The sequence below is a fragment of the Aphelocoma coerulescens genome, chromosome 9 (genome assembly GCF_041296385.1).
Source record: "Aphelocoma coerulescens isolate FSJ_1873_10779 chromosome 9, UR_Acoe_1.0, whole genome shotgun sequence".
NCBI classification, from domain to species: Eukaryota; Metazoa; Chordata; class Aves; order Passeriformes; family Corvidae; genus Aphelocoma; species Aphelocoma coerulescens.
In genome coordinates, this window is record NC_091023.1 from 15,556,864 (window position 1) to 15,570,957 (window position 14,094).

The 14,094-nt window shown below is 48.4% G+C and overlaps 1 protein-coding gene across 2 annotated transcripts in view; it reads right to left on the reverse strand.

The window, feature by feature from the left end:
• The window catches only part of CCDC50 (coiled-coil domain containing 50), a 43,437-nt gene extending 37,430 nt beyond the window's left edge, over positions 1 to 6,007 (reverse strand). The window contains exon 1 of one of the 2 annotated variants that reach the window (XM_069024921.1): positions 5,743 to 6,007. In XM_069024921.1, coding sequence (XP_068881022.1) covers positions 5,743 to 5,791 — 49 coding nt within the window. In that variant the 5' untranslated portion in view covers positions 5,792 to 6,007. The remainder of the gene's footprint in view (positions 1 to 5,742) is intronic. The other variant, XM_069024922.1, reaches the window with a different exon arrangement.
• Positions 6,008 to 14,094: the final 8,087 nt, after the last annotated feature.

Consider the following 14,094-nt stretch of genomic DNA (forward strand, 5'->3'; position numbering starts at 1 on the left):
TGCTAAAAGTCTCTCCCAGCAGCCGTGCAGTGTCAAGGCCACACAACACTCACTGAGCAAGCTGTGTGGTATCTTTTCAAGTACTGAGAAAGAAAACAGCAGGAAGGCTCCAATTTCTACTTCTTAAAAAGGAAGTATAAATGAAGTGTCAAGGGACCTCCCCAAAGTCCTATACATGTTCTGTGGAAAAGCCAGTGCTGTAAGGTGAACAGAGAGCATCACTGACACACATCAGCCTCCAGGGACACAGCAGCTTTCCTGGTGGGAACGTCCACCAAACATGCCCTTTGCTCCCTGCAATGCAACCAACCAGCAGCAGAACAGCAGCTGTCATTATCACCTTCTTGGAGAACAGCTGAAGGTCAAGCCAGCAGCGACTGCCACGCCAGAAAATGGACCTAAAGCTTCTCAAGTTTTAAGGCAGTTTCACCAACAGACCAACCTCCTTCCCTCAGTCCTTCAGCCTTCAAACCAGCAGTGAAGGTGCAGGAAACCAACAGCTAGGGACACTCTGGAAAGGGGAGAAGGAAGCAGGCAGGGAATTCGTCGCTTTGTCCTATAAATCAGCACATTCACGTGAACTGGATGACTCTGAGCAAGAAAAAGAAAGCTTACTCCAGCAAAACAGAAGTTTCACACAGCTCCAAGGCATATTCCATCGTTTTTCCAAGAGGGGTTTTTCTTCTGCCAAGGAGAGCAGAACTGGCCTTTCCTGCTCCTTGCAGCAGCCATCTCCAACTCCTGCCTGGCACCCTCTGACATTTTCCATGGCTACAGGAAATGAAAGATTAAGCAGAGGCCCGTAGTGATCGTAAACACACTGCTCACCTGGAATCATTACTCAGAGACCAGCAATGGGTGGCGGACGATGTCACGATGTCCTAGTTGTATCATAAATGGGATAAAACCCCCCACTGCATCCCTGTACCCCCAGGAATTGGTGCAAAAATAGGCTGTGTCCCCTCTTATCCCCGTCCAAAAATCTGTCAGGAGCTAAGGAAACATCTCTGCAAAAAGCATCAACAGGAGTCTTGGAGCTTCTCTCTGCCAAAGAGTGCTTTTGGAGCAATCTTTTTGCCTCGGTACCACCTCCACAGCAGCTCGCAGAGGACAAGTGGTAAGGATTTAGGGATGGGAAGAGGTAGACCTGCTTGCTCAGTCGCCTTTCAGAGCCAAGAGCATGAAATATGCTAATCCTGCCCATCTCTGCCAAACACTGCAGACCCAGAACCACTGAATGCATAATAAAACTTTCACCCAGCTTTAACCAGAAGTGAAATGAGTACCACAGCCTCAGCTACTGAACTCATGCACGCTGGGAAAACAGATCTCCTATTACCCAGGAGAGCTGGATGTGAACCAGTGACCTGTGTCTATGTCCCATCACTCTCCACCTCCCCTCAAGCCATCCATCTTGCCTGAATTTTTCAGAGCCCTTAAAAAAGGAAGTCACAAAGCAGAAAATCATGATGCTGTAAGGAAAAATCCAAGCTGGAGCCAAAGGGCATGGGGCAGGTGGCTTCACAATGACCCAGTTGACCCTCAGCTGCTCTCAAAATTGTTGCCCTGATTATACTAATCCAGTTAAAGGCCAATGCCTCCTTCAGATGAATGCAGCTGACAGCTCATCCCTCAAAACCATTCCCCTGAAAAACCCCTAAGCAGAATCTTTCCTCATCAGACACTGTGCTAGCCACTCACACTTCCTCGATCCTCTTCCACCTTTGACAGACATCAGATTTCTCTTGTCCACTGTCATGCTGCTGAGCACAGACAGGCACCAAAGGCCTCAATATAAGCCAATAACCTCAGTCTGTTCCATGGGAGCCTGACACATTGCACCTCAGAGCTGATCCCCCTCACCAGTCACTTGGAGGGTCAGTAACCAGAAGGTTTTTATTGCAGGAGTCTCAGCACAGGTCACGTTAAGCTGCAGAGGTCAGCAGAAAGGTCTGTAGCTGGGAGGAAGAGGAAGACTGATGCTAACAGCAAACTTTTATTCAGTTTATGCTAAGGCAAAAGAGAGCCAGCCAGACTGCCTGCCCCAGAGAATGCCTTGCCAAGACAAAATATTCAAGCTCTTCCTGTTTCCCCAAGGTCACAGTCAGAGCTGTATCTTTTATTACCATGTTTGGGATACCGGCCTCTCGGGCAGCAGACTACCACCAGCAGCATTTGAATGTACAGCTCAGGAGCTCCCAAAAGTCAAATCAGGTGCTTAACAAGGAGTAGAAACCACAGTGTGAACATTGTTGTGTCTCTCCAAGCACAGGTGCCACAATCAGCCTTTGTCAAGGCTGCAGCTCCAGACAGCAGCATGGAAGGGTCAGTTCTAATCATCAGCCCACACATACCACCCTTGTATTTCTTTACAGTACTACTAAAAATAAAATTCAATAAAAACACTTTACCCACTGCAAATTTCCACAGTTCTCCAGAGCTGCACACTGCTGGGGCAGAGTTTAGGCTCCCGGCCTGCCCCACCTCTCCCTTTTCTCTCCTCACAGAGGATTCAAACTGGCATGAATATGAGCCCCTGGGAGAATGCCCAAACCTGGGTTTTTTCTGCTGCTGCCAATGGCTCTTGGAGACTGCAACAGATGAGGGACTGAGCCTCAGCCTGAGCAGACAGGTATTCCCTTCACAAAGACCTTTGGAAAGGCAACAGCAGACAGGACCACAGGTACATCCTCCAGAGAGGGGTAAAGTTTGCACAGCTCCAAAACACCTCCCCAGAAACACCTCCCGTGCAGCTCTGCCTGCCTGCATGGGGCCAGGAATGCCTCTCAAGTCCAAGGGCTCACTTACAGCAGGCAGCCAAGAAGGGTGGAGCCCTTCCCAAACATAGCTCCTAGTAATGCAGCAGGTCACAAGAGATGAGAGGCAGTCAGAGATCAAGCAGAGCCCAAGACAGTTTTATTTGCTTTATAAGTAGCTAATTAAAATAATGTTTCTAGGATGTTTTTATCGCCAAAAGGCTCACAAATGAGACCTCTAGTAAAAAAAGATCTACACACACAAAGCTGAGCAATCTCCTGAGGCAGTTCAAAAGAGCAAACAGCAAAGGCTGCTTCGTGAAAAACAGATATGTCATAGTCACTTGGGAGATGAACAGAAATGCAGGCAGAGAAGCACAGGCCACAGACTGCAACTAACACCAAAACCTTCAACAAACAACTTACAAGAGGTTTACTGACCACAGAGGTCAGATCCACTCTACTACTCATGGAAAAATGGGTCTGTAACACCAGGCTGCAGCAGCAATACTTTATACTTCCAGTTTATACTAGGAAAAGAGTGTTTTGAGGGTGTATTTTACACCAGTAAACCCCTGTCCACAAAATAAACTGGACCAGCTGAAGTGGTTTTCACCAGCAAAATGCCATCCATATCAGGCCTTCAGCTGATATAAATGCTTTTAGAGATAAAAAAGGAAAGTAAACACAAGAAGCAAGACTTCCTGCAGCACCTAGCTACTGTAATCAGATTTTCACTGCCATCGTTGGACTGAATCGATCCCACTTTTAGAAGAGCTTCTGAGATCACTCCAGAGGAGGAGGATGACACTGTCTCTCAGCAGTCCTGGCTACCTGCAGACGGGAAAACCCGGACACAACACCTCCTCTCCCTAAGCAGAGCTGGTGAAGAACAAAGTACTCAAACCAAAACGATGTTCTTCATTGTTAATGAATGACTAAGCCGACCTTCACCCCAGACAAAGAAAGGGAATGCTTTTTCCAGAAGGATCAACAGTGATTTCTCTATCAGGAACAACAAATACTTCCCTCGGTATGGCAGGCGATGCATTTCTTTCCTTGGCTGGCATTGACACAGAGCACGAAAAGACCTAATCCAAAGCATAGCTCAGTCTCAACACTTCCCAAAACAAAAACAAGTGATGCCATTAAACTAAAAGCGTGACACATGCCTGAGGCTTTGCAGAACATGGCTCAAACCTCATCTACTTTGCACGTTGCTCTGGGACACTACTTTAATCCCATTGCTATCAAGTAACAACAGATCGTAGTAACAGGACACTCTTGCAGTTTAATCCACACTATACCATAGGTGCAAATTTCCCATGGACTGGTTGAGTTACACTGCAACGCTGTAAATGTACTTTCATTCAGCATGTAAACTACCTCAGCTCAGTCCAGTTAGTGCAATTCAAAAATTAATAAAGGCAAATCAAATACAGGCTACTTAAATTCTGAATATGAGCATCTACACAGGGATTTAATTCACTTTAATCAACCCACTGGAAAGGTTAATTGGATTCATTTTCTTGAGTAACCATGTGAAGACAGACTCTTAAGGATGAGATCTTGACCACATTAAAATGGCCAGTAACAGTTTTGCTAATGACTTAATAGGACGAACATTAACCCCTAAAATGTCAGCTTCAGCTTTTGTTCCAGTAACACAAAGTGAAGCATTAAAGGATGACAGGAGGTCAAAAGGAACCCCCAGCTGCCTGCACAGACATATGTTTTCTACTCTTGGCCGGCTAAATCATCAAATTCACAACAGCTATTTTGTAAGAATTGGAAAAAAAAAAAAAAAAAAGTGACCAGTGGCAAGGGAAACAAGTTCAAGGAAGTTTGGTTTCTTTTAGGCAGGAAAACAGTGCTCTCTATTACTAGAGAGTAAATCTAAACTAACTTGATTATGACAGAGCTTCTACTGGTTTATATCACAAATCACTGTCAGAAAGACCAAACTATCTCCTACAAAGCTTTCTAAACCCAAAGCAGCTCCAGGGCACATTTAACTGAGCTCAAAGGCACACGTGTGAGGCAGACACTGAGCTAACAGGGAAGCCGAGGCCAGCCCGGCCCAACAGAAGGTGAATCCGTGCTCTGAGCACAGGCCAAGCCAGCGGGACCCCCGAAAGCGAGGGGGGCACAGGGGGGTCTGCAGGGCGGGAGCGGCTGCCTGGCACTCCCAAGCTGAGTGCAGGCCAGTCTTCATAAAAACCGGTAGGCTTAAGTGTTTATAGCCGGGGCCTCAACATCACCAGTCCCCCTCAAATAGCCAAATCTGTGGCTATTCACAGTTCTGCTTCCGTTTTTCTAACGCCCCGAGCGAAGCCTCCGAACCCGGCCGAGCCGTAGCTGCGAGGGACAGACAGACAGCCCGCCCTGTTCGTCCATCCCCCGCAGGAGGCTCCGGCTGCCTCATCCCCCGTGGGAGCGCAGCCCCGGCCGGCGCCCCCAGCCCGGCTGCCCGGGCGCGGCGGGGGGAGCGCGGCGGAGGCGCCGGCGGCGGCCTCGGCCCCGGCGCAGACAAAGGGCTGCGCCCTCCCCCAGCGCCGCTCCTCGCCTTCTCCCGGGGAGAAGCGGCGCTGCCAGCCCGCCCCCCGCCGCTCGCTCGGGGAGGGGAGCCGGGAGCGGGGCCAGCAGGGCGGCCACGGCTCTGTCCAGCGACCGCTGCCGCTTCGCCGCCGGCCTCCACCTCTCGTCCCCTCCCGCCATCCGCACGGCCGCCGGACACCCCGCACCGGGACACCGCCAGCCCCGGGAACCCCGGTGCCGCGGCGGGAGCACGGAGCGCCCCGTCCCCTCCCGCTGACCCGGCTCCACGCCAGAGCCGCGAACTGCCGCGGTGCCTGAAAACTGTAAAATAATAATGTTTAAAAACCCACCCCAAACCAACAGTTTCTCCCCTGCCTCGCTCCCATTTCCCCTACACCACCCCGTCCCGTCCAGCGTCCCCTCCGCCCCGCGCCGGGGTGAGCCGCACCTTCCTTGACTCCGGGCAGCTTGGAGTGGTCGATGCCGATGCCGGCCATGGCCGGGCCCGCGCCCCGCTGAGGGCGGCCCCGCTGAGGGCAGCGCGGCGGTGCCGCCCGCGCCCCGCACCACAAAGTTGGGAGCGGATGGAGCCGGCGCGGCCGGGCCGTACGGCGCGGGAGAGCGGACAGAAAGCGCCGGGCGGGGCGGAGCGGGGCCGCCTCGCCGCCCCTCGCCCCCCTTCCGGGGAGGCGGACGGGGGCGTCCCGGGCTGCTTCCCCCTCCCCTTCCCTGGCGGGGCTCGGGCAGCAGCTCAGCGGGACGGGCAGCCTCCGAGGGCAGTTATTTATACGTTTGGGTTTTTGAGGTTGTTTCTTTTTTTTACTGTTTTATTGTTTGTGGGGGCGGTTTGGCTGCTTTGAGGCGATGGCCGGAGATCCTCTCCTACGCCGGCGCGGCTGTCAGACCGCTCGGACAGCTCCGGTCCCCGGCGCTCTCCCGTACCGGCTCCGGCTGCCTCTGCCCCTTCATCCCCAAACCATCCCACCCCGTGCTCGCACTGTTCCGCCGGCCTGGGAAAAGCAGAAGCGTCCCGGTGGAGCCTCAGAGCCACAGCTCAGCGATGTCACGGCCCCTACACTTTGTCCCTCAGGGGCAGGGGCGGTGACTGTGTTGGAACGGGCGCCGCTCGAGGAGGGCAGTGCCGGCGAGAGATTCCTGGTCACGGAGCCCTGCGAGAGGCCTTTGAGCCCCAGCAGGGCTCTGCCACACACGGGTAGGGGCCAGCTCTCAACGGAGACGGGAGGACTCACAGCTGCTGCCCAAAGAAACAGCACGACATGATGTCCCGTGGGCAAAGGGGAAAATATAAGAGGAAGAGGATTTGGGATTTAGGGATGTCTGAGCTTCTCTGGGCTGTGCTCAGCACAACCAGTCACTCATGTCAACTGTTATGTTTGATCATAAATGCATGTTGCTGAGGACTATGCAAGCAGAAGGTGAAGTTAATATTGCCACATTCAAAATGGACTGCCTCCAGCGTCTATTCCAATGGCCCATGGCTCCTGTGCCACTGGTGAGTAGGGGGATACAGAGGATGAGCCCCTTTCCTGCTCCCCCTCTCCAACAGGCTCTGGGAAGCTCTGCACCATGGGTGACTGGGATGGGAGCTGAGAGAGAGACAGAGTATGATGTCAGATGTCAGAAAAAACATTAAAGGGAATAATATTTCAATTTTATTAAAGAGTAAAGACATTAAAGAAAATGAGCAAAATAAAATAGGTTTCCAGAGGGTTAGCCTTGTGCTACTCCAGAATTTTCTAGTCCTGTTTCCTGAAACTCAGGAAGTGTCTGTCCTTAATTCTGCCCCTTTCGAACGATACTTCACCCACCCCAATGTGGGTATGCATAGACTGTCTTCAATCTGACTGCCTTCACCTTCCCTTTAACTTCTCAGCCTTCTACACAGAAAAAGCCACGGAGTTGTGTATATTTGTGATCCCTTCTCACATACACACACCTAGTACATCTCTCCTGTGTGCTGGCACATGCTGAGAGCTGATGGGCCTCCTGTCTAGGGGGCCACTTACACAGAGGTGAGCGGCACACAGCTGAGCCCCACTCCACAGGTTCTCCATATGATCATACAGATGGGGATTAGTCACAGGGTCTTGTCCCTCCAAGGGGCAGCTCACACAGATTATCTCCTGTCACAGTCCCAGCTCTGCCCAGCTCTTCTCTCTAATCCCTCTGCCATCCACACAAGCAGTAAAACTGGACCTCTTGCATCCCCATGGTTTCAGCCAGCTCTGAGTTGATGAGGGGTCTAAAATTAATTTCTAGTTTCTCCTAAATTAGAGTTTTTATGAACTCAGTATATTACTCTGGACATCCTTCACCTTTTACTAATCAAACTTTTTGATCACTTAATAAGATTTTTTTATTGGACAAAAGTGAGGACAAAAGAAGAGGCCAAGCAACCAGGACTATACAGGAGAAGTGGCACTGAATGTTCTGATCTGACACAGGTCACAGCTTTCCAAGCCCAGAGTATGGTTTTCTCCTGTCTTTCTCTCATTATAAAGTATTCAAGTCAGAGCAGCAGAAGCTGAAATTCTGAAGCAGTCACATTTACACAGCAGCTTTAATGCAGCGGAGCCGCTTTATGACCCTGCATTTATGAACAAAGCTTTAAAGCTGTCCATCCCAATGGTTGTGCACTTTAGTCCACACACACAGCTCTTTGCTCTAGCCTTCAGTAATGAATTTGTATCATATTAAGTTGTCTGTCTAGGGCCAAAACCAGCAACATTAATTAGTCATAAATCTGCACTGCATTCAAGAGATTCCATGTTGGACTGATGTGACTTTGGCTGCTGTTATGAGCACACTGTCTTCCTGGATGTGTTTAACTTCACTGCACTAAAGTGAGATCTGGTGCCCAATGCCCAAAGCCACAGCAGAGCAGTTCCTGATTTCAGATTAGAAACCTGATTTCAGGTTTCTAATACACAAATTATGGGCTCTTCATGCCTTCCTGTAGCTATATTTGTTTGTCTTGCAAGATCTGCTGGAGCTCAATGATAGCCAGTGGATGGTGAGCTCTTCTAGGACCAAAGGAAACTATGGAAACAAAACCTATGACAACACCAAAGTACTTTCTTTGCCTTCCTGACATCGGATTTCTCTCTTGGCTTGATTTTTTGAGAGATGCACTCAGATGAAGTCTCTGAAATTGGAAGATTTCAAGAGATATATCAAGATAATCACTTGATTATAGAAGATCCAAAAATGACCATAGCAGGACTGAGGATGAGAAGGAATTAAACAGGAACCAGGGAATGAGTTACTGATGTAATGCTAGCACTGCAGCAGCATCACATCTTAGCCTTCCCCAAAGGGCTCCCCAGTGTGGCTGATCTCAAATCACCCTCCCAACTCTCACTTGTGTCTACAAGCTGCAGCTTCTAGGAAAAAAGCATGAAAGATGTTTGTTCTGAGATACTGTCATCAGCTTCTCCTGTACAGCACCTAGCTTGAAAAGTAGTACATGTTGCAGTGAATCCCAGTAAAGCTGGGAAGACCAACCACTTCCTTTTACTGAAGATAACAAGTCAATGACACTTCAATCTTTTATAAAAGCAGGTACTTTTTCTCATAGAACCTTCTGTTGGAAGAAAAGTCCATATCGTTTCCCATGACAAAAATAGAATTTGATGTAACTAACTCTTCTCTCATGGAGTAATTTCATTCAGAAGAGGTTTTGCAGGGCACTAGTCCAACCTCCTGTTCAAAGCAGGGCTGGCTTCAAAATCTGATGAGGTTGTTCAGTGCCTTCCCCAGGTGAGTTTTGAAAATCCCCAAGGCTAAAGATCACACCACCTCCCGTTGTGATTTTTCTCCTTGTATTTTAGTGGGCTTCTTCTGGCTGCAGCCTGCAGCTCTGAACCCTTGTCCTTACACTGTGTGTCCAGTTTGGCTCTGTGCCTTCCAGCTGCCCCTCTCCATGGCAGACCACATGTACCAGGCACATCTGTGAGGAATGTGCTCCACCAGACAGCTGGGGCTGGGGCTCAAACATGGCACTGCAGCTGAGCTGTGCCACCACATGTATTAAACATCAGGGAGCTCCAGGACTGGGCACTTTGCCTACCTGCATCCAGGCATCTGATCTGCCCCTAAACACTGGAGTAAACCGCATTTTTATGCTGGTACACCACACAACGCTTTCCCAGCTTTCACAGCACTGGGAACACTCATGAGAGGATGCACAAAGGAGAGGCTGGAACACTTAAAAACAGGAAAAAACCAACACAATCTGGACTGGCCCTCAGAAAAGCCACAGTGAATTTTGATGGGCAAGAGCTGCCAGGCAGAGCATTGGGACTAGCAGCTAGGATTGCTTTATGCTGCTAAGATCTTTCTCCAGGCAGGGAGAGACAGTTTTGTGCTTGCTTCTTAAATAAACTGGGCACCTCTCCAAGTCTCCTGCTGTCATTTTAGGTCAACAGGATAACAACAACTGTGAAATAAATTAAGCCTCATCAAGATGTTCACTTCTGACTGAACAGTCTTTTTTAAAGTTTCCTTAATGATGGCAAAGCTCACTTCCAATTGATGAGGCTGCTGTCCGAATAGACACAGAGGATAATGATTCTGCAGGCAGGAACTTGTGCATCTGTTAATGGCTTATGCAAAGGATTGGGGAAAAATGGTTCTAGGTCTCTCATGCAATCAGGTGCTGCACAAGCCCATGTCCAAAACCAGTGTGTCACTGGTGACTGATGCCAGGGAACTGACCTTTCTGGGGACATAGGCTCCTGTTTTTCTCTCCAAAGTAGAATTCCTGTATAAAACTATAAAACCCAGTGTAGGACTCCATTCAATCTGCAGGAAGCCTGAAGGATGTGAGTGCATTGTTTTTCCCCTGTGATAAATAAAAATCAAGGTTTGGGGGCTCAAATAGGATCTCCTCCCAGTCCAGGGCAAGGATGCTGCAGGGCCTCCCAGGGAGGGAAGCAGGTGATGTAGTGATGCAGGGGAAAAAACAGACAGGGAAAAAATGACACTTCAGACATCAACCTCCCTGCATTTCTAAGCTAGGACACTTCAAGAGAGGTTTGAAGTCCTGTGCCAGAAGGGGTGGATGAGAGGAAGCAAACATTACAGCATTGGCAAAGAGCACCAAGAAGCAGGTGTGTAATTTCCGTAGGTAGCTGAATGGTGCCTGTGGGAATTCAGGCTCTCTGAAGAACAAGGAGAGCCCAAGCCTGCAAGGATTAAGGTATTATAAAGCTCACCGGGGGTCATGAATGGGGGGATTGCCAAGAATGATCACAGAGGAAACTTAACTTGCGCTTACATGTGACATAACGGGGAGCACTAGGAAAATCATGAGCCATGCCACAACAGCAAGGGGTTTTGATGACTGTCAAGTTGGAGAATAAACGTGCAATCTGAAGTGAGGTATGCCTTCTAAAAATCTCACTTAGAGGAAAGTATTATTTAAAGTGTTACATAGTAGATGAGGGAAGAAGAAAATAGCTAAATGTATCTTTCCTTGCTCTTAGGTCAGAAGAACAAAACCCACCAAAATAACAAGTTATTCACTTAGTGCACTGCAGGGAGCTGCCTGCAAGCCCTCACAATCGAGGCATAAGAAGCATAAGAAATGTGGCATCTAGTGATGAAGCACCTCAGTCATTCTCAGATATTCACAGCCACTACCACCTGGATGAAACCTCAACACGCTGATGTTGTAAGAGGGAATTTGGTGGGGGCTGAAGTCAGTGCAGTTCTTGTCTAGCTATGACTTTGCTATATTGCACTCAGAAAAATGTCTAGGTCTACCTAAAAAAAAAAAATCACCGAATATAATTGCACCTGCCCCTCCTTTTCTGGATTAAAAAATAATAAAAAATAAAAATAAAAAATTCTTGTGTTATCACCTGCCCCAGCTTTTTTTCCCAAGCTGCAGGGTGGTAAGGCATGGATATGTCCTACAGCCTCAGTTGGAGCCCTCATTTCAAGTCACTTTGTATGTGCAAGTCTACAGCCATAAAACATTGGTGTTCATTCAACAAAACACCCTTCTGCATGTGCAGAACTGTCAAGAGTCTCAGTAGATAAGGGTGCAAATGAAAAGCTAAGTAAGAAGACAGGCTTTCCAAAAGGCAAAGTTTATGATTATCTGCACAAGTTTCACCAAAACACTACAGATCTGTGTATGCTCCAAGCCCTCCCTTGGGTGACTCGCAGTGACAGTTTTCCAAAAAAATGGGCAACATTTCTCAATAAACCAGAACACCAGATGGTAACTGAGAGCAGAAAGACAGGGAAAGGGGAATTACAGTGAAAGTTGGCACTCTTAGCAGATAGAGTTGACCTCCACAACCTTAAAAATGCTCTTACAGGTATTTTTAGCAGGAAATTACCCAGCCTTGTCTTTACTCAAAGTAATACATGCACAAGATACATTCATCATCCAGGGTGAACTCGGGGCTTGCAGAAGGCATGTCAGAACAGAGCGGGGTCAAGCTCAGGATAAATCAGGTGGTATAACCAGGTCATTCCAGATCATGCCTCTTCAGGACACCATACTGGAGTGGAGGTCCGATTAGTCCTACACAAGCACACCAATATTTACCATTCAGGAGCATCACTGGAAGTGTCTTTGAGACCAGCAGGTCATGGCAGATTTCAAAGCAGAAGAGGTTTCTATATTGCCTTCCTCACCTCACCAGAAACCTCAGCCAAGCCAGCCCAGTCAGTAGGGAGGCTGAGTCTGGAGGAGGTGCTTCAGCTCAGGATTAAGAGGCAGAACTGCCTCTGCTCCCTGTTTTCTCCATAGGCTGCCTCCTCCCACATCAAACACCTTTAGATTCCTGATTTACTCTTTCAGGCCCTCACTCCAGGGCAACACTTTGGAGCTGGCTTGCTCTCTGAGAAGCTGGATGGTTTCCTGGCAAACCCTGGAGTGGAAGTGAAAGCCAGGCAGGCAGCACAGCTTCACTTCTTACCCTCCACAGCCTTAACCTCAAGGAACTGGTTCTCTTTAGTACGATGCCCATCGAATGTGAGCTGGTGATGATGCTTCCCTCTGTGTGACCCTTGTTTGCTTGCAGTGAGGCAGCAGCTGAGCTGCTCTACACGTTGCCTTGGACCTTTCCCTTTTCTTTCTCTAAGCAAGGATACAGTTGAACCACAGCATCTAATTTTATATCAGTAACAGGCCAAGCAACAGCTCAGCCCCAAAGACAAGCACATAGTAGGGGGAACAAATTGCGTGAGTCAGACTAAAAGCTTCATAAATATTGACTGGTTTTAACAGTCCCCTAAGGAACAGAGAATCTCATTTTATAACTACATCTCCCTCCCTGTCATGCACTCCCTCCTCTCAGCAAGCTGCAAGGGGAGTTAGTCTCCTGGCTTATGAGCACAATATTTTAATTCTTCTCTGCAGTCAAGTTGCTCTGGCTGGGACTTTGCACCACACATCAGTAGAACACCTGAGCATCTTCCAGTGGTGCTTTAAATAACATTCTGGAGTGGGCTTCGTTCTCTCAAGTTGGCCCCAGCATAGAAGTAACTTGGTTAGAGGAGAAATCAGACATTAAGTTTGTAAGGGATGAAGGCTGAGGAGCACAGGATGAATTTCAGTACCTTCTCCTCTGGTTCCTATCAGATAAGGACAGCTGGAGACCCAGAGGAGCAGACAGATGCAATAGGAACATAGACAGAAGAGACAAATGGTAATAAGTCTGCAGTGGTGATACAGGTAAGAAAGGCAGACACCATGGGAGAAAGAAAGGACTCGGCTACAGAAAATGACAACAGTTTGTTGTGCAAGTGAATAGACAGAGGGGATAGAGATGTGGTGGGACAGGAGTAAACACTTAGCCACTGCCCAGGATGAGGAGCAGGGTGAGGCCTGTCTTTCTGACATTGTTTACAAAGCTCACTTCACCTCTGCCATGAGGGTAGCTCTCTTTTGTTGCCTGCTAAATGCTCACCAACTTCTCCCTGATTTGTTGGCACTGTCAAGCCCCCATTCTATCTTTCCCTCTACAAGGCATACCCACTCCCCATTTCCAAATTTCTTTTTTTCCTCACCCTCATCTTATCCTTAAGATCATTCTAGCAAAGAAAACAGTGATACTTGAATCTCTCCATATGTACCACACAGTGTGAAGTCCTTTCTCTACCAGCTGAGACTACCTACTTGCAGCCAAGTCCCACACTCAGGGCAGAGGTTGTGGGACAGTTCATATGTGCTTTCTTAAGTACCTTAAGTAAAGGCACTTCCCTGACAGGTCCTTCCTCAGCAGGTTGGTTGCTTTGGGATGAAACAAGCTATGGTTAAGTGGAGACCATAAGACCATGACAGTCTGTGGATGCTGATGATGTTCAGTTGAAATACACGATGCATGTGATGTTTTACATGTTCTCAGGAAGCTCTAGAAAAGAGAGAATATTCTTTTTTTCTTTCTCCAAACTCCAAATATACAGCATACAAAGTGGTCTGGAAACCAGCCACTCCAAGCTGGCTCTGGAAAGTAGCCCTTTTATGTTCTCCTGTTTTCAGCAGCTCAGCACTGCCTCCTGCATCAAGTCACTCAAACCCCCCACTGAATTCTACCTGTCTGAGGCTTGCTGTGAAACAGCAGGGATTACTACTTTGGGATTAAACTTGGGTTAGGTTATTTGGAGAGTGCAGTCCCACCTTCATTAGAGCTAAAGGCAAAGCCCAAAGTAACTTCAGAGAAACTGGGATTTTATAAACATACCTGAAAATCTTAATTCCTGCAAGATCTACCAATCCACCTGGCAGGGAAGAGGAGTCTATGCACAGAGAGAAGCTGAA